At 43.6% G+C, this 25,069-nt stretch overlaps 1 protein-coding gene across 6 annotated transcripts in view; it reads left to right on the plus strand.

Moving 5' to 3' along the window:
• cadps2 (Ca++-dependent secretion activator 2) overlaps positions 1 to 25,069 on the plus strand; it is a 178,785-nt gene that overhangs the window by 55,841 nt on the left and 97,875 nt on the right. For all 6 annotated transcript variants that reach the window (XM_084363304.1, XM_084363307.1, XM_084363305.1 and 3 more), the window contains exons 3-7: positions 314 to 646; positions 15,929 to 16,009; positions 17,076 to 17,309; positions 17,742 to 17,863; positions 24,548 to 24,659. In XM_084363304.1, coding sequence (XP_084219430.1) covers positions 314 to 646; positions 15,929 to 16,009; positions 17,076 to 17,309; positions 17,742 to 17,863; positions 24,548 to 24,659 — 882 coding nt within the window. The remainder of the gene's footprint in view (positions 1 to 313; positions 647 to 15,928; positions 16,010 to 17,075; positions 17,310 to 17,741; positions 17,864 to 24,547; positions 24,660 to 25,069) is intronic.

The following is a 25,069-nucleotide window of genomic DNA, read 5'->3' on the forward strand; positions in this document are numbered from 1 at the left end:
ATTTTCTAAATGAGGAGTTCATTTGCAAAAAATGCATAAAAGTCTTTCTTAAAATGAGTTTTCATTTGATTTTCCTTTGAATGCACAATAGAATATGATTTAGGAAAAGTAAAACAATCCAAGCGTTATAAGAAGAAGAATAGATTAAAAAGGAAATGAACTGAGATACAAAAGATTATATAACAGCGGTTCAGTTGTTCTCTAAGCCACACAGACAAAAAGAAAACCTGAACAATACAGACTCAGAATAAATGATGATTAATGTCAGTTGTCCGGCTGTTGGTGCTCATCCTTGTATCTCTCTCCTCCGCAGGGCTTCCTGAAGAGCGAGCGTGTTTCCCGGATGGTTCAGAGCGGCGGCTGCTCGGCCAACGACTTCCGCGATGTCTTCAAGAAGAACATCGAGCGGCGCGTCCGAAGCCTCCCGGAGATCGACGGCCTGAGCAAAGAGACGGTCCTGAGCTCCTGGATCGCCAAGTACGACGCCATCTACAGGGGAGACGAGGACATGCGGCGTCAGCCACAGCGGGCGCACCTGAGCGCCGTGTCGGAGCTCATCCTCAGCAAGGAGCAGCTGTACGAGATGTTCCAGCAGATCCTCGGCGTCCGCAAGTTTGAGCACCAGCTGCTGTACAACGCCTGTCAGGTGAGCTGCAAGAGGTCAACAGGTAGACATGGACACATTTACACGTCCTGAGCTGTAGTTCCTCTCATGTCCACTAGATGCTGCTGCGGGGAAACTTTCAGGTTTGGCTTCAGTGAGCTGATTTCATCGATGTATATTTTTGGAGATTATAATGCAGTAAAAGATCATTGAGGTTGTTTATAATTATTAAAATGATAAGTGATTTTAAGTAAGTTGTTCAGTCCGGTCCTACTCGAGGTTTCTGCCTGTTAAAAGGCAGTTTTTTGTCGCCACTGTCGCCGAGTTCTTGCTCGTGGGGGAAATGTTGGCTCTCTGTAAATAAATTAATCAAGGAGTTTGGTTTAGACCTGCTCAATTAGGAAAGTGTCAGGAGATGACTTTTGTTGTGAATTGGCGCGATACAAATAAAGATTGATTGATTGATTGACCAGGATGTCCCCTCGTGATTAGACTGAGTGGTCATCAGTGGCCGCTCCTCACCGACAGAGAAAAGCAGGCAGGCGAGAATGAAAACTTATTCGTCACGTCGTGCCTCCTGGTAATGCAGTTTATTCAGGGCCTTTATGAATCTCCCAGAGAGCTGATGTGGAGAGGACAGAAACCAGCACTGGCACTGGATGTGTGCTTCACCGAGGGGCTGCCCGTCCGACCCGGTCTGTTTCTGTGGGCCTGAGTTGCTTTCTTTTTTGTGGTTGTGAACTGGATTGGAACTGAACTCTTTTGGGGAGAGGACAAAACAGACTATTTACCAAGTGGATTGGACAAGTCTTACACAAACACACACACACAGACTAACACACACCAAAATTGAAAGGAGTTGTGGCCTATTTGTTTTTGCAGCACTGGTTCTTGGACACGTATATTTCACTGCTGCCTGCGAGCTTTGTTATTTCTACTTTATAATATTTTATCATTTTAGTTTTTGATATAGCAACATACAGTATATCATAGATATATGTGCACATTTTTACAATATCATTCAGCCTGCGAAAGCTGCGTTGTAAGAAAAAACATTTGGTTTCTCAATTCAACCTGAAGATTTAGATTTTAAATAGATAATCATGCGTTAACTACACCTGTGTTCTGCAGGTTCAACTGGGCTGACAGGACACGTTAGTGGCTCATTAATTATTGCAGACAGACAGGTAGAAACTCACTGACCTTGCAGCATCAACAACAATCGTTGTAATGCTGTTTTTCGTTGCTTCCCTTCTCTTATTTCTTTCTTATCGATGCAGTAAGTCAGACCTGCCCTCTGGTGTCCTCACCTCTCTGACCCTCGGTCCATCGCTGTCTCCTCATTAGACCTGACCTTTTTTTTTTCCTGCATTTTACAGCTCTGATCAAAAGTAAATTTAACTTTACAAATTCAGTGAGTTTTGAGGGTCTTAGGGCAAACGGCCTCATTAGCAGCAGACTCTGCAGAGCATCGTGAAGGTCTCTGTTTCTTGGCACTGTTATTAGACAGTCATGAATCTGCACAGTGAGCACCATCACTGATACGCACTCAGCAGTGAAGATGAAGACTGCCGTGTGAGGACGGGAGTGGAGTTAAACAGGAAAGTGGCATCATGGGACTGAACATGAGTCTTCAGGTTTACAGGGGTGGATTCGGGTTATCACTGCAGAGCTTCTCCACACTCTTTTGTTTGTAATGAAAACCATAAAATCAGAGTTAGAGTCCCTCTGCTTCCTCCTTCCTCTGCAGTATGGAGGCAAACTCTTCCTGGAAAGCTCCTGTTGCAACCGCACATATAGCGCAGTGGTTTATTTATCACGATCGATGGTTTCCACTGTGTGCAGCGGCTGTGTAGTGCCGCTGAAAGAATAATTGAATCCATAATTGATTTGTTTTACAAAGACTGAGAGCATCGTGAATCTGCCCACGACTCAACTCTTCTTTTTTCTTTTTTTTTTGAAAATCTGCTCAGCAGCTTCGCAGACGTTAATTGTAAAAACCAGCTGAATGTCTTCGGTAATAAAACACATTTAAACTGATTCATGGGGCGAAAATGTGTTTTCAAGGCAAATCTTTCTTTTTAACATCAGCTCTGTGGGACTGGAGGTTTCATCAGACCTTTTGAAATTGATGCAGCTCCCTTTCAAACCTCAGATCATTCAGCGTGACAGAAATGATGCTTTATACCTCCAGCTGACATCATCATCATTAAACTCCATCATCTCCCAAATAACAGCGATCACAAAGTTGATGAGTGACTATTTCAAACAACATTTCCTCTTTTCCTTCACTGTGTTTTCAGTCTTCGGGCCCGACTGGTTCTGGTCTCGTTGAGTCCCCCAGAGTCCGTCTCCTGACCTGCCGGGATGTAACTCATCTTCCCTCTGTAAACTTTAAAGGTCAAATTTAAAGTTCACAGACTGCAGCAGAGAGGATTATCATTCACTTTTCATTTTACAGGTGTTCAGTGTCTTGTAATACTTCTTCCTCCTTCCTCTCCTCTGTGTGTTTGCTGTGGACGAATGAAACGTCCGAGCTGGAAGCCAGAACTTGGTGTCGTAACATTTGGGAAATTTTGGGAAACAAATGTATTCATTGCTGCAGAGCAACTTTTTTGTACCGTTTAATTTTTCAAAAGGAAATTTTGTGTAGTAAAAAGTGGTTGTCAGCCTGTGATAGAGGACAGTGAGTCGATTCCTCCAGTGTGAGGCCTGAACGGAGACTCAGGAGAAGTTCCCTTCGCTGCCCTACAGACCTGCACCAGAGTCTGACTGGATGCAGCAGAAAACCAGTGCAGTTAGAGAGAAGCAGCGTGGCGTGGGAGCTCGTTGCTCACAGCTCAAAACTTGTGCAAATCAGACCAAAGCCGTCTGCCTGGATAGACAACACTGGAGGAACGAGAGAAAATCCCTTCTGTTTGTTCATTTGGGTGAAGAGACTTGAAAGGCCGGTCCACGAGCCCTCCCAGTCTTTGAATACGGCTCTGTAGAGGAAACAGTGCGTCAGTAATCCTCAGCGATTCTCCTCCGCTGATTATTTCCTTCTCTGTAACCAGCTCCGAACATAAATAGCTTCCATTTACAGATGACTTCACGGCCCATTGAGACATCATTCTCGCCTGTATAACAACCCGAGTGTGTCTGTTGCCAGGACAGATTCTATTATTGTCCCGCTTCATTAGTCGCCTGAATGGAAAGACGATGAAGGGGAAAGGCTGTGAGGAGGAGAAGACAGCGCAGAAATGAAAAGAAACTCGAGCTGATTTAATTTTTAAATGCTCACCTGTGTTTTCAGGTTTTCATTAAAATCTCGGTGTCATGTTCTGTCACACTTCCAGCAGCAGCAGCAGCAGAGAAGTGTTGTCATCTGACAAACACCGGCTTATTCCTGAGAGGAGTTTGTCCAGAAGCTCGTGCATCAGCGTTTCCACGAAGTTTAAATCATCATATCTTTTCATGAATTATTTTACTTTACGTTATATCAGATCTTGTATCAGTGTTTTAGGTTCTTGCTCCTTGTGTTGCCCGGTCGGGTGTGTTGTAGTTCAGGCCTCTGTTGCCTGATTTCTTTCTGTAGTTCGGCCACCTCTGTTTTTGTTTCCTCCGTGAAATCCTTTAATTCACTGAGTTCTTTTGTGATATGCGTTAATCTCTCTCAGCGTTTCTGTGATACGAGATTCCTCCATGTCTTTCGCTCTCTTTACTCTTGGTACTTTTGTTTTGTGCTTTTTGTTTCTTTGTCTTGACGGCACCGCTGCAAAGACGTTCAAACTGGTTGTAAAGTGAACATTTTTTCACTCACTATTTAAAGATGTTGATTAAACGTTCACATTTAAACCATTTTTCACTGGGTGGGTTTCAAATGAGAAATTTGGATGTGGTTTCGTAGTCAGCCTCCAAAATGATGATATTATTATCTCTCTTATCTGCACATTATAGATGATGAAAGTTGTTTTTAAAGCAAAAAGAAATATAGTCGTAAGATCGGGACTCGAACCAAGAATCCTCTGACTGCTGGACACCAGCTTAATGTCTCATTTTACTTTAATGTATAAAGCTGCTCCCATTACGATGACCTGAAAGCTGTTTGTTAGCCGTACGAAGATGATACCGTTCTATATCTATGACATTTTATATTAATGATTAAATGTGTTGAAGGGACGTCTTTGTACAGAGACCACATTTCACTTATCAGTGCAGTATGACTTCAGAGAAAACCTTCACATTAATCACTATCGTCTCTATTTCAACCTAGAAATGAACAAATGATCGTGTTTTATGACACGTTGATGTCAGACGGCAGCAAAAAGAGATTCTCACACCAGAGATCACCCAGGATTCAACTAGAAATCAACTTTGAAATCCTTGCTTGTGCTCACTGGGGTTACAGATATTTCTCTCAGGAGTCGGTGTACAAAAATGTATTTCTTTAAGATGTAGAGATCAGCTCTGCTCCGACTGCAGCATCAACACCGAGGGAATCCTTCAGCCCGTCACGATCGAATCTGTCAGGATGAAGCTTCTCTGACTGCTCAGCAGGTTCGTTCCCTCTGGACCGGCCCGCCTCGACTGTCAGACCACCAACCAGCTGCATTTCAACCACACTTTGCTATATTAAATATTAATTTAATTTAATTTCTACTGTCGAGGCTCTGTGGACCAATTACTGAAGGTGTTGTTTACTGATCCAATTACTGATTACAGCTCCCGTAATCATGAGGACTCAACGGACAACATGTTAGACTGGACTCCACACAGACTCTTGTGTACGAGTGTGGAGTTTTCTCTTTAAACATTTACAGTACAGAGGTTTACTGCGTCCACGAGAGCAGTGTGTTGCATCAACTTGCTGATGTGCTGTTCACGAACGTGACTTCGCAAGACTGTGGACTGCAGAGACTCGAGCGAGGCCGAGGGAGGAGGCGAACACTTCTCCGTCAGTGATGGCAAAAGATGGAGGGAGATAAAAATAGAAGAGAGGAGGAACTCCAGCTGTGGAGGGAGAGAGAGAGTCCAGGTGTTCAGATCAGCAGGTCTCAGAGGATAAACAGCAGTGACAGTCACCTGTGTGTGTGTGTGTGTGTGTGTGTGTGCGTGTGCGTGTGTGTGTGTGTGTGTGTGGAAGAACAGAAAAAACGTGGGGGCTAATGATTGGGTTCATTATTGATTAATCTGCCAGTTAATCGTATTATTAATTGATTCGGCATTTAAAATCACAATTCACTGCATCTTTTGTCAAACCAGCTGTTGAAGACCCAAAGGCTCTTCATCGACTGTCGTTATGACAAAGAAAAGCAGAAAAGTGACTGAAACGATTAATTGATTTTTGCTAATTTCTTTCAATCGACCACTCGATATCTCCATCTTGATAAAAAGTGGTTAATGATCACTTCATGTGATTGGCTGCCTGCAGGTAACTGACAGAGAGAGGAGACGCTGGTTTGTCAATTACATACAGCTCTCAGTTTAGCATCCTGGTGGTTTTTCTGTTTTAGGTTAAAATATTTCTTTGTACATGTTTACACGTTTGTGCTTATTGAACAGGTGCATTGATAAAGTATTGGCTTTTTACTTGTGAAGGTTTTATTGCACCTAACGAGTGTTCAGCTGTCAACTCTTCACCATCGGAGCTTATCAATACTATTGTATTGAATAAATTAGCCCCGGGGCCCGTTTAATACCAGGTCTTGGTACCTATCCCTAGTTAGCAATAATATATTATGTGCTACTTTTGGTTAGACATTCAAAATAAGGGTTGCAGACAAACAGTTCTTACATTATGACGTTTGGACTGTATAAAAGCAGTTTGCTGAGTTTTAGGCAGAAAAACTACATTTTAAGCTTTTGGAAAAGATCAAACTTTGGATTAAAACAACAACGTACAAACAAATCACTCTCGACTCGTCACAAACAGGACGTGAACCCCTTTCACCAGGGGTACAACTCAGTGAATGACCCCTCCAACCACCCCAGCCGCCTCCTGACTCTGACTTTTCTCAGTCTTTATACTTCTGCACTGGAGGGGCGTTTAAAAGGGGGAACTACAAACTCAAGCGCAGGAGTGTTGGGCCACGGACCAGGAGGCCGTATTTGACAGCAGGCTGGATTGGACAATGCACCACTGTCGGGTTCCCTTAATGAGGGACTGTGACCATCTGATAGACTTCACAGCAGGTTTTTCACCAGTTTTCAGTCAGTTTTCAGTTGTCAAAGAAAACTCACACCCCATTTTGTTGTCACATAAAAGGTGTGTATCAGTCGAAGCCGTTTCCCGAGAAGGTTTCACACTGAAGGGCTGTGGGGAATGCTTTTCTTTTTTCTCCCCCGCCGTATGAGTTACTTTTAGTCCATCAACACCACACTCAGAAAATCCAGTGGTTGCAGTCTGCATGCTGCCAGTTTTAATTCCCTCTTCACACATAGGTGTGAATGCACAACATAATTAAAATCTGAGTTATATCTAGCCTGACTGTGACCCACAGGGTGAATGTCTGATTAAGGCGCAGAGCTCTGCAGAGTCATGATGGTGGTAAAAATACAGTAATGATGTTCACATTAACGCTCCTCTGCAGTAATCTTTAGGAATCATTTTCAGGTTGGTTGGGTTCTTGGATACCATCGCAGGGCTGGTTGTCTGAACCCTGGTACTGCCCGTCTGTCCCTCAGCAAAACCAAATCCTTCTGACTGTCTGAGGACAGTCTGAGTTGGTTCATCGTCTGGTCTCAGTTTGCTTGACAGTCTTTTCTCAAACTTTTGCATGCTCTGCCAGCAGCATGGTACCAAACAGCCCAGTCGCCCGGATTTAATGTCAGCAGTTAACGGTACTGAAACCACAGGGACGTCCACTGTTGACATTTGTTCCAAACGTGGCATATCAAGTTCACATTACATGCTTCCTAGCTGACTTTTACATCGGGAGGTGGAGCGGATGATGGTGGCGTTATTAGAAGCCACATGGCTGCCAAACCGCCGATCACCACGGGGGAGATTTCCAGCTGTTTTAATGGCGACCACAGCCAGCTATTTGTCAGGGGAAAGCGGGCCATCTCCAGCTGTTTTAGTGGTGATAGAACCGGTGTTTTTTTAAGGAGACCCTGGTTTTGTAGCCAGAAATGTGGACCTACTCAGCTGCTGAGGGGGTCGGTTGATATCCGCGTCGGTGCTGTCTGTTTGTCGTCTCTCATTAGCGAATGAAGCCGGTAGATGGAGGTTTAATAAATTAGGAGCAAGCTGCAGCTCTGCCTTCAGCAGCGACAGGAAGCTTTGCAGCTCTGTCTGGAAATCTGGTTTCTGCCCTCTGAGCTGAATTCTTCTTCTCTGGTCCTCTCAGTTTCTGCTTTGTAAACTAAATGTCTGTCTGTTGTTTTCTGACTTTGTTCCTTTTGTCAGATGATCAGTCTGTAATTGGCTGAGTTTGTAATGACATGGCTCTTTAACAAGAGCGTTTTACTTTGATACTGAAACTATTCTACACTTATATCTGCAGACGATTGCTCAAAAACAAATACATATATGTCTGGGGTCAGTATTTGCCCCGTTGATCTGGTTTTTTATATTTTTAGTCCGTCATGTTGGGTTGGTAAAGCGTCCCGAGCAGCAACAGAGTGAGAAAATAAGAAACTCTCTGCAGATACGAGACACTTACACACCTTTTCTCCCCATTCCGGCCTCCCTCTCTGTCTGTTCACGTCTTTTACGTCTTTGTTTCGTCTCGCTACATTTGCTGTGCGTGATGTGCCCTGATAGGTTGAAATCAGTCTGGTGATGTTGGGAAGGCGGCGTGCGATGACGGCAAATAATAATCCATAATTCACCTCAAATGCATCAAACTAAAGTAACGAGCCTGTTTTGAAGCTGTGAGGAGGAGAAAGTTCAGATAATTTTCTCTAGTTTCTTGAGTTTAACTGCAGTTTTTGTAAATATTCACGTGTGCTCTGCAGAGTGACTTCAGTTTTAATCATCCAAAGACTGTTTGCATTTTCCAACAGGCGATTGATTGATTGATTGATTGATTGATTGATTGATTGATTAATTGACATTAAACTGCTGAGCTAGGTGAGGTATTAAAGGTATTAAATACTCCTTTATGGCTCCTGAGGTCTTTAAAACCTTTCCACAATCACTCTAGTGAGCATGTTTGCGGCGCTCTGTGTGTTTTTATGTCAGCGTCTAACACTTCCATGTGTGGTTGTCGCCTCTGTGACGCGTCGACATGTTGCGAGAGACTTGAACAGCATCATGTGACTGCTGCTCGTTGTCATAGAAATGCTCTGTGGGGCAGAATTAGAAAGGCTGCCGACAAAGACCACTATAACAGAAGTCATGGTAACAAAGCCAGCGTGCACACTGCACTGTGTGTGTGTGTGTGTGTGTTTAGTACATGCAGCCAGCTGTAGGTGTGTCTGTAACCGTCTCGATCATCCTCACATACGAGAGGCAGTTTAATCAACAGAAGCTCTAATGGATCGCAGGTTCATGACACCGTTTTCTGAAAATAGAAATTCTTGTTAAGAACTCGAACGTGTGTGAAGAAGAAAAGTCAGTCGGTTCTGTTTTTATACTTTTCTTTACTTTTAATCAGACACTAACGTTATAGTACGTTTATCTGTTCAGGTCTTATATCATGTCTATGTATATGTATATATCTATGTCCTTATTTTGGATCTCCAGCTCTACAAGGACGAAATGCTCGAGTCTGATGTGCAGCATTAAGTGATGATTTAATTTCTTCACATGCAGGATGTTTTATTTGTCTTATTGGCCGTTGCTGTCGTTATTTCTTAATCTGGTTGATAAACGAGGCCGCTGAAACGCGTTGTACAGAGAGTTTGATTAGCAGCGAAGAGGCTGTGAGCTCTATTATCTCAGTGCCGTTAATTAGATTTGAGTGTAATTAACCGGAGAGACACAACCAGGAATGCGAAGTAACAGTAAGCAGCAGTTGTTTTTCTGACCACAGAGAGTTAATCACACAGCTGTCTGACGCTCCGCTAACACATCAGCTCAGACAAAACGCTCCTGAGTTATACTCGTATCATTTATATGATAATATAAATATGAGTGGAAGCTATTGAGCGTGTGAAGCAATATTATGAGTGTGTAACTCACACACCGAATATGACCAGCAGGTGGTGCTATTATCAACACAAAACTGTTTTTGGCTAATAACTCCCACATTATATGGTGCACATTGTTAAACCTCATATCTACCTGTTCCCTGCATTCAGTTGAATTGTCTAATGTAGACCACGCCCACTTTCGCGCTAAATTTCCATACGTAAATTCATGAAAAGTCACGAAACTTTGCACACAGCATCTGTGGACCCTCCTGACAAAAACTTATTAAAAGAATTGTGATAGTCCAAAAAATAAAACTACAATTTCCTGCACATTGTGGTCAAGCAGACAGTCTTGCATATCTTGATGAAATACAGTCCCATTACCACTTAACATTTTTCATAATAAGTGTTCCATGGCCCGATGACGGTTTGTGAAAATTTTGGTGCAAATCGCCCCATAGGGGGCGCTTTTATTGCTAAATGACGAAAGAACAGCTTCACTGCCACTTTTCATTCCTCAACGGAAGTTGTTGCATGAACAAGCCCTGACGCGCGTGGACTGCGAGGGCCCGTTCATCGCTGCTTGCAGCTTTAATTTTTATTAATTTTTCTTGATTTTTACATGTAAATATTAGCATGTTAGCTCAATAGCTTCCAGGTCATGTGATCAATTGACTCAAAATCATGTTGGGATCATGTAACTACACTGGCTGCATGAGATACACCTCTTGTTTTTACGTTTTACATCTGTTCATAATTTTTATTAATTAGGGCCCGAGCAAGAATCTCGTGCGACCTATTGTATCTGTAAGATCGCATTTTTGGCCCATTGTGTACACAGCCCAACGTGTGTGGGGGGGGCGAGGGCCCGTTCATCACTGCTTGCAGTTTTAATTTAAATTATTTTTAAAGAAAAATACATCCTGACCTTCTCCGCCACCCTCAAACACTGAGATAAACACAGCGTCATGAATAAACAATAAAAACACGTCATTTAAAAGTGTTTCCATCAGGCAGAACTTTTGACGTGTGCACGCCGGTCCGACCGCCATCACTTTGATAATTGATTCCTGTTTTCTTCCTCACAGTGTTGAGTTAATTAGGACTCGGTGATCAGCAGACCTCATCAGTAACGACTGCAGAATGACTAAACATGTCTGGTATTTCTCACGTCTGGATGTCGGAGCCTCGGCAGTCTGCGCGTTGATGCACACGACCACGTTTCTGAAGTGTCAGCAGAAAGAAAACAGAAAGGAAAAAATAACTGTCGAATCATCCGTGAACAAATCTCCATCTCTCTGCAATTAGTGACGGCAGGCGACAGGCCTGACAGGAAGTGTTAGAGGACGTGATGGTGGCAATATTATTTTATTAAATAATCAAATTCTTTTATAGTTTATAGCACCTCTCAGGTGCTAACCGCCGAAGATAAAATCACAACTTTTGAGTTTCATAAGCAGTGTTGGGGTTTCAGTTACTTTTGAGGCTAATAAGCAGAGGCAAAACCACAGATACGTTAAAAGTTAAGTTTAATTATGTTGCAACTTTACATTTGTTTAGGGTAAATCTTCTACTTATCTCTTGTCACAATGCTCTGCTTATGCTTTGGTTAGGTTTAGGCACAAAAAAAACACTTGGTTAGGGTTAGGATGACATCATGATTTGGTTTAAAATGCCTGTTTTGGTCGCCATGATCACGTTTGGACGTCACCCCAAAAATGGCTGTAAATGTCCATAAAAGTATCCTGTGGTGTGGCTCAAACTGCGGGTGGCCATTTGGCAGCCTTCTTGGCTTCCACCATCCCTCCTCCTCCTGCTGTGACAGGTATCTGTATCTGTGGTTTGCAGAAGCTGCTAACATTATATCCTGGCGACGGAGCTGCACACACAAACCCGGCACAGAAAGCCGGAGTTCAGGCTGGCTTTGTCCCCATGACTTCTGTGATGATCGTCTTTGTTGGCTGCCTTTCTCATTCTGCCCTGCAGAGCATTTCTATGACAACAAGCCGTCACATGACGCTGTTCAAATCTCTGCAACATGTCATCATGTGAGAGAGGCGACACCCAGAAATCAAACTGTCAGACACTGAAAAAGAAAGCACTGGAAACGCACAACATGCTTTAGTTTTACTCAGTTTTGAGGGCAGAGGGGGAAGATGAGCGAAGGAGCTAACCACTGCACCACAGTGTGAGGCAGGCGTCCAACCAATCAGCGTCCTGTGAGGAGCTACTGGCAGCTACAGCTGTGGTTTAGATGTCAAGACAACAATGGCAGCCCCCCAAGAGGTTAGCGTAGCTGCTATAGCATCAGTTTTGGAGAGCTGGAGATTATATTTTATTGAAGACTGAAGTTGGAAACGTGACACAGGCTAAAGTCGATCAGTGTCAGTGTAAGTCAGTTCACCATGGTGAAGGACCAGACTTGACGGACATGTTGTCATGTGAGAGTCACAGGTTAGAAAACGTCTCACACTGTAACATGTGTTTTAGATTTGTGGTATAAATTTTAGCTCCTCAGCGTTTTTCTCTTGCGCTGCAGGTCTGACTGACTCGTGTAACTAAAAGAAGTTTGCGAGACACTGACGGCTGATTTTTAACTGATTCTCTGGGACTCGTTTTGGCTCAGGCTCAAATTAAACAGCTTATCTTCCCTCTCTGTTATCTCCTCTGAAGGTTCCACTTGTCTCTTTGGCTTCAGGCCAGTTTCAATCAGAGCTGTTTTATCTCTGATTGTCATTTTTTTAGACGCCTCTGCTCATCACAGACTTTGTGAAACGAGGCGCTGGTTTCTGCCTAGTAAGCAAACCTCGTTCAATTTTCACCCTGCTTTCATCTTCTCTTTGAGCGTCGCTGACATCAAGTTTAACAGACGACTTGTTGGCTGATCCTTCCTGCTCAGAGTGAAGCTCTCAAACAGCACAGCACAGCCTCCCCGTGGTGGAGGTTAAACTGTAGCGACAGCTGTGAACTGGTTTCATAAGCCTCCAGTTCTCCATCAATTCAGAAAGTTTCTTCTCTTGTTGTAATAAAAAAAGAAAAACAAAGACGAGATGACAGAAGACGAGAGTCAACGCAAAGCTTAGAAAAACATACGATAAGGACACGTCTTTGAGAGCTCCTGTACATCAGCAGTGTCGTTAAACTCTCTGATCACTCAACATTATTCGTGTCATCTCAACCCTACACTGCTGTATAGCTCTTGCCATTCATCCTCTCTGGCTCATCCAGATTTCATGACCCGACCTGACATCACCTTACCCACTAGGATGCATGCTGGCTCACAAAATACCTAGCAAAGTTGAAAAAGAGAGATATCTGCACATCAAAAAGCTCCCGTTTGAGGGACTTTTAATTGCTGCGCGATGTGCAGAGCCCAAGGCTCTTCCTCAGACTGCTTCTGATACATACAGTGTAGCGGTGACTCTCTGTATGTATCAGAAGCAGTCTGAGGAAGAGCCTTGGGCTCTGCACATCGCGCAGCAATTAAAAGTCCTTCAAACGGGAGCTTTTGGTGTGCAAATCTTTCTCTTGGTCTTCAACCTACCCAAGTTCTCAGGCACTACGCTGCTCCTGTGCACCCGGCTCTGGCTACCACTGGTCGCGTCAATCAACAGCTAAAGCTTCTTTCTAAACGAAATCCACTTCTTGTTGTCTTTGCTCGACAGAGATGGATTCAGCTTGTATGATGAAGTTGATGTATTTGCATGATTCTTGGGCGTTTTGACTAAATAGGTTAATTATCAGCGTCTCCCAAAACGACGTAGACGTAGACCTCTGTGGGCGTCCTGTGGTGTCTGGATGTTGAGGGGTGGGGCCTCCATGGATCGGACTTGTTCCAGCACATCCCAGATGCTCGATCGGATTTGGATCTAGGGTATTTGGAGGCCCGGTCGACGCCTGGAGCTCTTGTGTTCCTCAAGTCGTCCCTGTGCAGTTTTTGTGGAGTGTCAGGGCAGATTGTCCTGCTGCCATCGGAGAGTGCTGTTGCCATGAGGGGGTGTTCTTGGTCCACAACGGTGGTTGGATTGGTGGTTCGTGTCAAGTGGCACTCACATGAATGTTTGGACCCAATGTTTTCCCTGCAGAACAATACAAGCAGATCAATGTTAATCACATCACCTGCCAGTGGTTTTTTTTGTTGTGGCTGATCGTTCCCACAACAACCTGACTGTTGCAGAGTGGCAGACAGACGTACAGGACCTTCGTCGTGTTTGCAGCGTCGTTTAGGCAAGAAATCCGCTTGGTCAGGTTGAGGAAAACATTTTGTCTTGGGTACAAATCATCATGTTACCTCTGGAACTTCTGTTATAAACGTACCTACATTAGCTTAGAAGAAGAAGTATCTTTATTTGCGTCACATATCATACAACACGGTGAAACTGGTAGTCGTCTGGCACAGGTCTTAGCCAGTACCCCTTGAGCAAGTGTGAAACCGGAGTACACGGAGGGTCCAATCCCAGGACCCTCTTGCTGGTCCCTCAGTATCACTCACTCACCTTCTGTACGTGATGTTACTTCAATATGTCAGCAAGTTAAAAGAGCTCATTGACTTCTACTTTCACACTGGAGATAAAACAGTGGTCTCCTGAATGAAAGTCCTGTGCTTGTTTAACCCGACGGTCCATCCTCGACCTCCTCCCTTTACGGACTCTTTATACGACTTCTCCTCACTTCCTCCTTTGCAGCTGTATTAACTACTACAGTTGCAAGAGGACGGCGCCTGTAATGTCATGTCCTCGGGGAAGGCTGTAGCTAAGGTGGTAAGTGTTTGGGTTTCTTGTGTGATCCTTGGCCTCTCCTGTCCACAAGATGAAGTGTCCTTAAGCAAGACAGGATTAAAGGTCTCTGTCCAATGAGTGTAATGCTGCTTCTTCAAGGCGATAATGGTGAGGGGGATTTAACCAAGGCTGGTTAAACAAGGATGAAAACACCCTGAGGCTTTATCGCTTCCCATTGTGTTTGTGAGTAACTAGAGCCAGAAAATCCTGATCTGAGCCAAAGGGCCGAGGCCTTGATAGATTTTAGTTTGGCAGCCGACAGTACTCAGTTTGATACTTCTGTCATCCTCGCTAAAGTCTTAATACAGTTCCCCGTTTTAAGACCAGCACATTTTCTGACGCCAGCTATTTGATACTTCGTGTTATATACTTATTTAAGTGTCAGAGAGGGATGTAGCAGTCTGATTACAGGTGTTTGGGATCATTATGACACTGCTGAGCTGTGTGTCATCTGAAGGATCTGATCGGTTTGCATGGAGTGTAGCTGATTGTGCATCTCATCGTGATGTCCGACCTGCACGAAAACTTTGATTTTGTGCAAATGAGAGCACTAAATCCATCTTAACAAGGTTTTGTTCTTACAATAAGGAACCACAAGTGTTTAAAATGTTTTGCTGACTTTATAGTTTAGTCACACAGGTTGACTTCCCATACTTGCCTTCTACCAGTTTCATCCCGGGGTCATAATTTTACCGTGTCGCTCCCAATTTCTGACAATTTCTAAACACTTTTCAGTAATCATGACCTGTTTCTAGCACTGTAGTCTGCTGGACTGTTGCACCTCGTCCTCCTCACTGAGTGACAGAGAAATGAAGAAGAGGAAGAAGAAGAAATAATTTTAAATGTCTTGGAGAGAAGATTTACGGTTTCTGATGTAAAGTCTTAAAGGAAAGGGGCAAAAAAATAAATAAATGAATGAATGAATGTAAGGTGATAAATATTACAATACACAAGTAACGCTGGAGGTTGAATTATTCTGCGTTATTGTCTGAGAATTGAAAGTAGTCGTTTTTCGGGGGTAGGAACCACAGGACCCCGCTTTGCTTTTGAAATGAGGTCTCAAGGTTGGCGAGTATTTGACTTCCTCTTGAATACAACTGAACAGTCGATGTGAAATTGACTCTCAAGACTCTGAGGTGGAATTTGGGGTTTTCCCGTTCACTTCAATGCAGGTAGAGTTTTCTTGGAGCAGCATCTAGTGGACATCAGAGGAACTGCAGCCACCAACCAAAAGTAAACAATCATGATTGAATATTTCTCTGCTGTATTTCTCTGCTGTGGCACTCCCTCCCTCTCACCCTCAGTCCTAATTAGGTAATTACTGTCGGCTATTACCACCTCAGCTGCTGATGAGTTCATCAATACGGTTCTTCAGAATAGACCTCTCCCGCTGAGTCTCTCCTTCACCTTTTGATTGGTTTTGTGTGTCTGCAGCTCTCTACTGAAGGAAATCTGGATGTTTTTGTTTCCTCTCTCTCTCTCACAGCTGGACAACGTGGACGAGCAGGCGGCTCAGATCCGCAGAGAGCTGGACGGGAGGTTACAGCTGGCCGAGAAGATCTCCAGGGTGAGAAACACACATTCCTCTTCGTCATAAAACCCAAACTCATCGTGTCTTAATAAATAAGTGAATCATGTTTTTGTGTAATGTGAACGGTGTCGTCTTGTCGACAAACCCCACAGAGAAATCTCACCAGCGCTGCAGCTCTGCGGAGCTTCTGCCTCGGTTGGTTTAATCTCAGTGTTTCCAGCAGCAGCTGTTGTCATCAAACAAGCTCTGATAAAAACCAAAGTACACTGACCGCTCAGAACCAGGCAGCAAACAGACACAGCTGAAGACTAGCTGGTGAAGAGAAAAGTTCACATCGAACAAACAGTCAGATATTTTTCTCAGGAGCTGCTGAAGTTGGAAGTAGAAAACAATTAGTAAATGCAGCTTTAGAGCAGCTTTCTGCTCTGACAACAATCACGCAGTCATTATCCAAAGTTTAATCTCTGAATCTGACAAAACTCCTGTCGAAACACTTTCATCTTCCTCGATTAAAGGTTGTTTTTGTCGTTAAGTAAAGAATGATGGTGCCACATGCAGAGGAATCAAAACGAAGACAAGCTGACTAATAAATCCAGCTTAAAGCATCTAAATGTCTGTTTGTCACAGTGTGTACGTGTCGGGGAGTCGGGGAGCTGTGAAAAGCTTCTAACTAGTGATGTTTTCATTTTTAAAGACCTCCTCCACACATGTACTGAGACAAACACTTAACAGAAATGAAAGAAATCATTGAAAAGGCACCTTCTTCATCTCCCTCTTATACATGTGAATGTGGAAATATGTTTTTCATTTCACAACTGAACACAGGACGTCTCCTTCTTCACTGTCGAGTCCATCCTCAGTGTATGAGACGGTTTTCTAACCTCACAAGCAGAGCACAGAGCGAACACTTTGGCCACAGCCAAACTTACCCACAGACTCCATCATGGACTCCGACAGAGGCCGGGTCGATCCCTCCGATTCTCACTGAGCTCCGAGAACATTTACACTTTAAGCAATGAATGTAAAAAACTAGTGTTGAAAAGAAAATACACTTTTTTGATGGGTGGGGGGCTTTAACTGTGTGTCTGTGTCCGTCCTGCAGGAGAGGAGATACCCAAAGTTCGTCTCTGCCGACATGGAGCCTCTTTTCGTGGAGGAGCTGCGTTCGTCGGTCAACCTGCTCATGGCGAACCTGGAGAGCCTGCCGGTGTCCAAAGGAGGTCCGGACTTCAAACAGAAGCTCAAACGCTCGTCCATGAACAACTCCTTCCTGGACATGGGAGACGAGGGAGACATCCTGTCCAAGTCGGACGTCGTGCTGTCTTTCACTCTGGAGGTGTGTGTCTGATCTGCTGTTAGTCGGTCGATGACTGCTGTGTGATTTCATCGCACCTGACAGTTAATTTAGTTTCCTCGTCTCGAAAAAATAATGAGGTAGAAACGATAAAATCCTGACAGTGCATCACATCGAACACGAGTGCCGAGCGCTACAGAAAGTTCTCTCGTGTTTTCAAAACAAAGTCACAATGTGTTTCACAATAAAGACAGAGAAGAAAATCCCAAACAATTACAGCAAATCATCTGTTAAGAGATAAAAGTGAGCAGGTTTAAAATGTCAGTTGTTTGCTTCTCCTCAGTTTATATTACTGTCAGCTGAACATGGTCGAGTTTTGGACCATTGACTGGTCAAACAAATACTGGAAGTTGATTGGTTTGAACGTCTTAGTACGCTGAATGTTTTGTTTTGACCGTCTGTTGGTGTTTGCAGATTGTGATCGTGGAGGTCCAGGGTCTGAAGTCTGTGGCTCCGAACCGGATCGTTTACTGCACCATGGAGGTGGAGGGAGGAGAAAAGCTGCAGACAGACCAGGCTGAAGCCTCCAGACCTCAGTGAGCTCTTCTTCTTCTGCTTCTTCTCAGACGAGCTGATGTTTAGATACATGTGCTGACATCCTCTCTCGCTCTTTCACGTATCATCCGCGTTTCCCTTAAAGTTATAGCGACAGGCGACTGAACGAAACACACTGTTACCTTGAGTTAAGTTTCAGATTTCTCTGGTTTGGACCTTGTTGGAAACATTTTGGATAACGTAAGTACACAACTCAGTAACACATATAACAAAGGTCGAGTCATTTAGAGACATTGTGACCCATTGTCAGGTTACACCCATGTAACAAGTAGAGAAGCACCGGTCGGCTGGCCAGGGACCAGAATCGGACTGTTTTAGGAATGAGTGACCGGCAATGATCCGATTCTGTGCCGCTCAGATTTACACACCCGCCCAGAACAGGACCGCCGGCCTGAACTGAAAGAGAGAAATGTACCTAGTTTACACGCCTTTCTCAGACGTAACTCGAGTTGCAACATGTTGTGTTTTGATCTGTCGCACCGTTTTTCTTTTGGGGAAGTAAAACATCGACGGCTGTGACTGAAAATAACAACACGGAGGCTCCGTTTTCTGAAGCAGAGCGACAAACTTTTAACCGCCGAGCATCAGAGACTCCTTCTGTTTTTACCTTTCACAATAAGAGTCCTGGATAAAAGTACACACTGCGTAAATACTTATCAGGGGGAACATTTCACAAACTGCCCACCGAATAAAACAGCTTACGTTTAGATTCATCTTAGATTCATTTTCAGGTGGATGTACAAAAACAGAACACTTTATTTTAAACTTTGAGATAATAATATAAATATATCAATATCAATATTCAATATTTGTATTACACTTTAAAAAAAATATCCGAATTTCAGAAAATTGTAATCGATGCCCCTCGAGAGACGAGAGGACAATTTAAACTCATCCAACACTTCACCTGCAGAACTAACGACATCCTCAGCAGTCTCAGCTGTTCTGCAAAAGATCATAAATGCTCAGGTTTTAGTTTCTGCGGACGAACAAAGTGTGACACGAAGCTCGGAGCCTGTAATCTTTCTCGGTGCTGAAGCGACATGAACGCTTCATGTTTACAGCCTGCTGAGCTTTCCCCCTCTTGACTCCTAATTGGATTATCGCCTGAGCTTTTGAAGACGAGCTGAACACGCAGACGTCGGTGAAAAGCCGCTTCAACACAGTTACCTGAAACTGAATCAAAGCAGATCTTTGAAATTCAAACATCTCTGTGCATCGCAGACAAAAAAACGACTGAACTCCAGATTTTATGTAACAGGAGGGGAGTGACCCTCGGCTTCCTCAAACGCCACGACAACCCGCCCGGGGCGGCGTTTTCTCATTCTTCAGTCAAGGCTACTGCAGCGAGAAGATGAGGCTGTTGTGTAACAGTGATGGGAGTCGGTCTCTCCTCATCACACACAAACACATGAACACACACAGCTCAGCTCAAAGTCCTCTTTAAGTTTCAGCTCTCAGTTAGACCGCTGACGTTTTTCATCTCAGCCAATCAGAGACAGTCTCACACACCTGGGACTCCACAGGAACAGTAACCAGACTTATGAATGAAACATGAAGTCACTGACAGGTAACTTGTGGATTGGACAGTTTGGGTTTTCGTCATCCTGCATCATCGGGACGCACAAATCAAACTCTGACAGGTGTGTAGAAACTGTTTTACAGCTGCGTCTGTCACGTTGTCGGCTAATAGAGAAAAGTCTCCAGCGTGCGTCACCTGATGTTGTAATTACACGGTGTGGCCACTATGTGAAGTTGTCTTCTGAGACCGGTGGACTTCATGGGGACGTGTTAAACGTGTTAACAGTTTTACAGAAGTCTCTTTTATAATGAAGGTTTGTGGGAATATGCTTCTTTGGCAGTAAAGGGACAAGCTGACACATCCTGCTCTGTTGGTTAACAGGCTGTGCGCAGTCAGACCTGGCTCGACTTTTTCATTTAGACACAGCTTGTGAGCTAACTGAGGCTAACTTAGGCTCAAAGTACAGCTGAGCTTCAGTATAGTACTTTTTGTTTTTCCCCTGAGAGCCACGTTCTCTCTCTCTGACCACTTCTCTAACCTTTAAACCCCTCAGTAATCATTTTAACATGATTGTAATTACAATTATTGATTGGAATCAGATTTAATTCTGTTATAATTTCCCCTTTAACTTGGAAAAACATGCCAAAGCTTTCAAACTTGGACTCTGTGCCACCGCTAGAGCTCTTTCAGTGTTTCCTTATGTTTATCTGTGAGACGCAGGGTGTGAACTTCAGACAAACCATTTGTCTAACAGGGATAAACAACATGTGATGAGCTCTGTGCAACACAGAGACGGTAATCAAACGAGAACAAAATATCGAATTTGAGCCCCAAATTAACACTTTTCTCTACATAATGAAAAACAGATAATAAGTCCTCCTCTGACTTCAGGACTCTCCACAGTTTGGTCTTTCTTCTCTGTGGCTTGGCGGCGCAGGCTGCCGGTGACCGGCGCAGGTCTGCACGCTCTCTGTGGTCGCTGGTCGCTGGATGCACGTCGGACAGCCGGGGTCCTCACAGTAATGAGGCTGCCCTTTCACATGCCCCGGCTCCTCACGGAGAGGTTTTCTTTTTCCCTTCAGCGTCCGCCCACCAAACGGAGCCAATTAGACGAGCTCACCGTCACCTGACGACCTCGTTGGTCAACAGGGATCCTGCGCTGTGCACCCGGCCTCTCTGCAGCTCCTGTAACCTTCACTGTAATTAGCCCGCAGCCCTCATCTTCAACGACACGCCCGTACACTTAATGACATCGTAGTTAACTATAATTACACGGACAACATGATGAGCTGTGATTACAACACCGTCCAATTACTCTGATGACTCCTGCAGTTGTAGCGTAACAGCTCTTTAATCATCGAGGACCTTTTCATTAGGAATAGCCTTAATTATTGTGGGATGTCAGGCTGTTGTGACTCACTTTAAAGGACCAAACTGCTGTTTTTTTAATGGTTATTACTGATCAAATATCATCCTGATTGTTAGTTCTCTTAGTTTCCTTCCAGACGTGCATTAGTTGTTTCCATACAGAATGAAGATGAGCTCGCAGAGACGGAAAAAAGAAAAGAAGGTTTATAAATTAAATCTGTGTCGTTTTAACTTTGTTAGGTCGTGTGCTGCTGTGTCACCTGCCGCAGGGCCTCACTCAACTATCTCCATCTCAGCTAATTCAACGCCTTGCAGAAAATGATGTTGAAACTAAGGTTCATTTCAAATGTAGCCCGGAGGGTTCGGATCGTAAATTAATTTTAAAAGAAAAACACAAACAATTATTTAGATTATGCAGCAGAGTGCCTCAGAGACAAACACAGGGCGGATAATGGAGGGCAGAGAGTCAGGTTTACTCAGGAGTCACAGCTAAAACATCACTTCATCAAGCTTCAACGTTTTTACCCGTCATGAAGAAAATCCTGTAATCGCTGTAAATGAATCTGATGTTTTCAAAGCAACAACAGGCAGAAGACGAACTGGACCGAGCCGCACCACATGTTTGTCAGTCCACAAGTTTGTGTGTGAAGGACCAACTACTTTCTAACTGAACTACTTTACGAAATCAGGTGCTAGCATCAAGAAACGTTTCAGCTAGTGGACTGAAGTGACGTTTGAATCAGAAGCTATGAGCAACTATGTAAATGTAAAGTTCCCACAGCATCACAAGTTGTTACAAAACTAACAAAAATACAGGAGATGTGTTGGAATAAATTGTCAGTCACTGATAAATGTAGCTGTGACTTCATGTTCTTTATATTTACATACATGGAAACGTTTTGGAGCAGGAAGTGTTCAAGCATCATATGTAAATATCCAAATACACTACAGGTGTAAACACTTTGTCTGATACACAACACATCACACCTCCACAGGTGATTACTTACAGGAAGTAAGGAAGTAAGACTCGTTGGTTAATGAGTGTGTAAAAATGACTTTTTATTTTTTAAATATACTCTTCAGACAAATGTTATCATGTGTAACAATGAACGCATCAATGATCAAGTGGTCTAAAGGAAGGTTTAAACTTTAAAGGGACAGTTCACCCCACAATCAAACCTACATATTTTCCCTCTTTCCTTTAGTTTTATCAGTCCAGATTGATTTGGTGTGAGTTAGTTTTGGAGATATTGGCTGTAGAGCTGCCTTCTCTCAGATACTGTATAATGAAACTAGATGACACTCGGCCAAAAACACATATTTGAGGAACTCAACAGCGATGTTTTTACAGAAACCATGACCCGGTTGCTGGAGTGTGTCATAAATACACAAAAAAACCTCAAAATGCCAAGAAAGAAAAATTGCATGTCCTCACCAAACAGAAATAAACAACCGTACACAAGTTTTCTCTCTTTTACTGAACTAAGAGCTGAACTACCTCGAAATCAAACTCACCAAAACAGTCTCGGTTTGTCTTCCAGCAGTCACTTCTGGTTCGGTCCAAATAAATCCTCGATTCACAGAGTAAGATGTGAAAATACTCCGGCTCTAGATGCCGTTTTCACCGGAAGTTGTGATGAAGATATTCTATGTCTACGTTTGCTTATTGTGTTGATAATCTGACCTGAAGGTGTATTTTGGACGTTTTGTTTCACTCGTCTGAAAGAAAACGAAGCTGTCGAAGCAAAACTGACCAAAATCTCTATTATATAACTATTTTATATGTATTATTTTCATCACATATCAGATTATCAAGGCCCTGACAAGTTTTTCAAGAAAATAAATAAAAAACACACAGGAAACATCCCTGTCTTGGAGTAGGTTATGAACATGAAATCTCTCTTCATGGCTGGACTCGGTGTGATACATTTTACCAAACTAAATCATTCTGACTCTCTCCTTCTGTTCCCTCGAGGTGTCGTTGCCTCGGGGGGAAACTGTCGGCCGGATGTCGATGTGCATTATTTCCCTACACATTCCTTTATTTTCTGTTTTGGGGATGAACCCAGCAGCTCCACCAGCAGTAACTGAAAGCCAGGAGTCTTTATTTATTTATCAGCTGTTAGTTGTGTAGTTGTCATATTGTTTATTCTCCTGTGTTATTTGATGAAAACACGTCGCTGCAGGTGTAACACCAGACGAGACTGTGACGAAGTCAAACACCTTTACGTTCGTCCTGCAGTCTTTTCCCCCCCGCCGTCTGGTTTTAATGTTTTCATCGCTCAAGGTCAGATATTTGCAAAACGAGCCGAGACACAGAATGAGAGCGTGACAACGAGTCATCATGTGATCGCTCTCATCTCAAACGCTTCTCTCAGGTCAGCTGATGCACGAGGTCAGAGCTGTTTGTATCAGTGTCTGATCTCCGTCTTACACGTCTGATGTCTGTGATTACTGGAAAAAAATCAGTGTGTGTGTGTGTGTGTGTGTGTGTGTGTGTGTGTGTGTGTGTGTGTGTGGAGCGAACACACCTTTCTGCACAACGTTGCCTTGGAAACTGTGGAAAACTGAACATAGAGCTCAGCTTTGCTTTCTCACCCTCAACAAGGGCTGGGGTCACTTGTCATCCTTGTGACACACACACTCACACACACACACACACACACACACACACACTTGGTTAAAGTGGCAGTTTGGACATAAAGACGTGTAATGGCGGGAGCGCGGCTCTCAGTGTGAATAATGGCCGTGTCTCCGTCGTGGTGAGCAGGAGGCGTCACTCTGCTCCATTAGAGCCTCTGTGAGATGAACAGTAAGTGATTCTTGACAACAGCCGACACTGATGGGATTGTTTACCGCCTCTGGATCTGTGGCTCAGACCTGATGTGATATCATTACATGAAGCTTGCAGGAAATTTACTTTGCAGTCCATCATGTCTGAGTAATTGGAGTTGAGATTGAACAGGCGTCCTCTCGGGTTTTAGCAGCCGGATGGCCGGAATAAAGTTTGGCAACTTTCTCAACACACTTTGATCGGCTGTCGGCAGTGAGATGTTGTGGCTCAGACTGCTGTGATATGAAACTGCATGAGTTGTTTTTCTTCCGTTTTATTTTTGTTGTCTTTTAAAAGCAATTTTATTTATTTTTGATTTATTTGCATGCCCCTGCAAAGCACTTTGTGTTGGAAAGGTCCTGTATAAATAACCTGGTGTTGACCTGTTATTTTTCATGCATCGCTCAAAGTAACGCTGCCTGTCTCACTTTTGTTGACGCTGTTGGGTTTTCAACCAGAATAAATGTTAACTCAGCACGTTTCTGCAAAACCACAGATAAGTTAAAACCTTAAGTTTGTTAAGGGATATTTTTCGATGTCTTTTTTGTCACAACACTGTGCGTGTGCTCTGGTCAGGTTTAGGTACAAAACCTCTGTGGACATGATCAGGAAAACATCACGCTTTGGCTTTAAATACATGTTTTGGTCGCCACAAACACGACTACAAAGGTCCCCAGATGTTATTAAAAATATCCCACAGTGTCACGCTTACAGTCGCTCATTTAGCACCGTCCTCTCCACCTCCTGATCTGCACGTTAATAAGCATGTAATGTGAACGTGATATGACACGTGTTATACAGATGTTTACTGATAATATTATATCCAGGTTGTGTCAGTGCAGAAATGTGCAGTGTGAGTTAACACAATGTGCAGTGTGAGTTAACACAATGTGCAGGATCAATGTTAAACTGCCCAGATTTAAGGAAGATGGTGTCTTTCAGGTGGGGGACTCAGGGGGACTTCACCACGACTCACCCGCTGCCCTCGGTCAAAGTGAAGCTGTTCACAGAGAGCACCGGGGTTCTGGCTCTGGAGGACAAGGAGCTGGGCCGGGTGAGAGTCCGCCGTCACTGTGCCGCACACAACAACACAACAACACAACCACAAAACAACACAACAACACGTAGTTTAGTTTATACGGTAGATACATTAAAAAAAGGAAACACAGCAGCAGCTCGGTGACGTCAGTATGACATCACAGCAGCAGGATGATTTAAATACAGCTCATTTTAAAATACACGTCCCCTCAGAGACTCGCTGGTTAATATGAGTGTGTAAAAATGACTTTTTATTTGAAATTGACTCTTCAGACAAATGTTATCATGTGTAATAATGAACGCATCGATGATCAAGTGGTCCAAAGGAAGGTTTGAACTTTAAAGGGACAGTTCACCCCACAATCAAACCTACATATTTTCCCTCTTACCTGTGGTTTTATTTATCAGTCCAGATTGATTTGGTGT

Source organism: Pagrus pagrus (genome assembly GCF_965226575.1).
Source record: "Pagrus pagrus genome assembly, chromosome: 10".
Lineage (NCBI taxonomy): Eukaryota > Metazoa > Chordata > Actinopteri > Spariformes > Sparidae > Pagrus > Pagrus pagrus.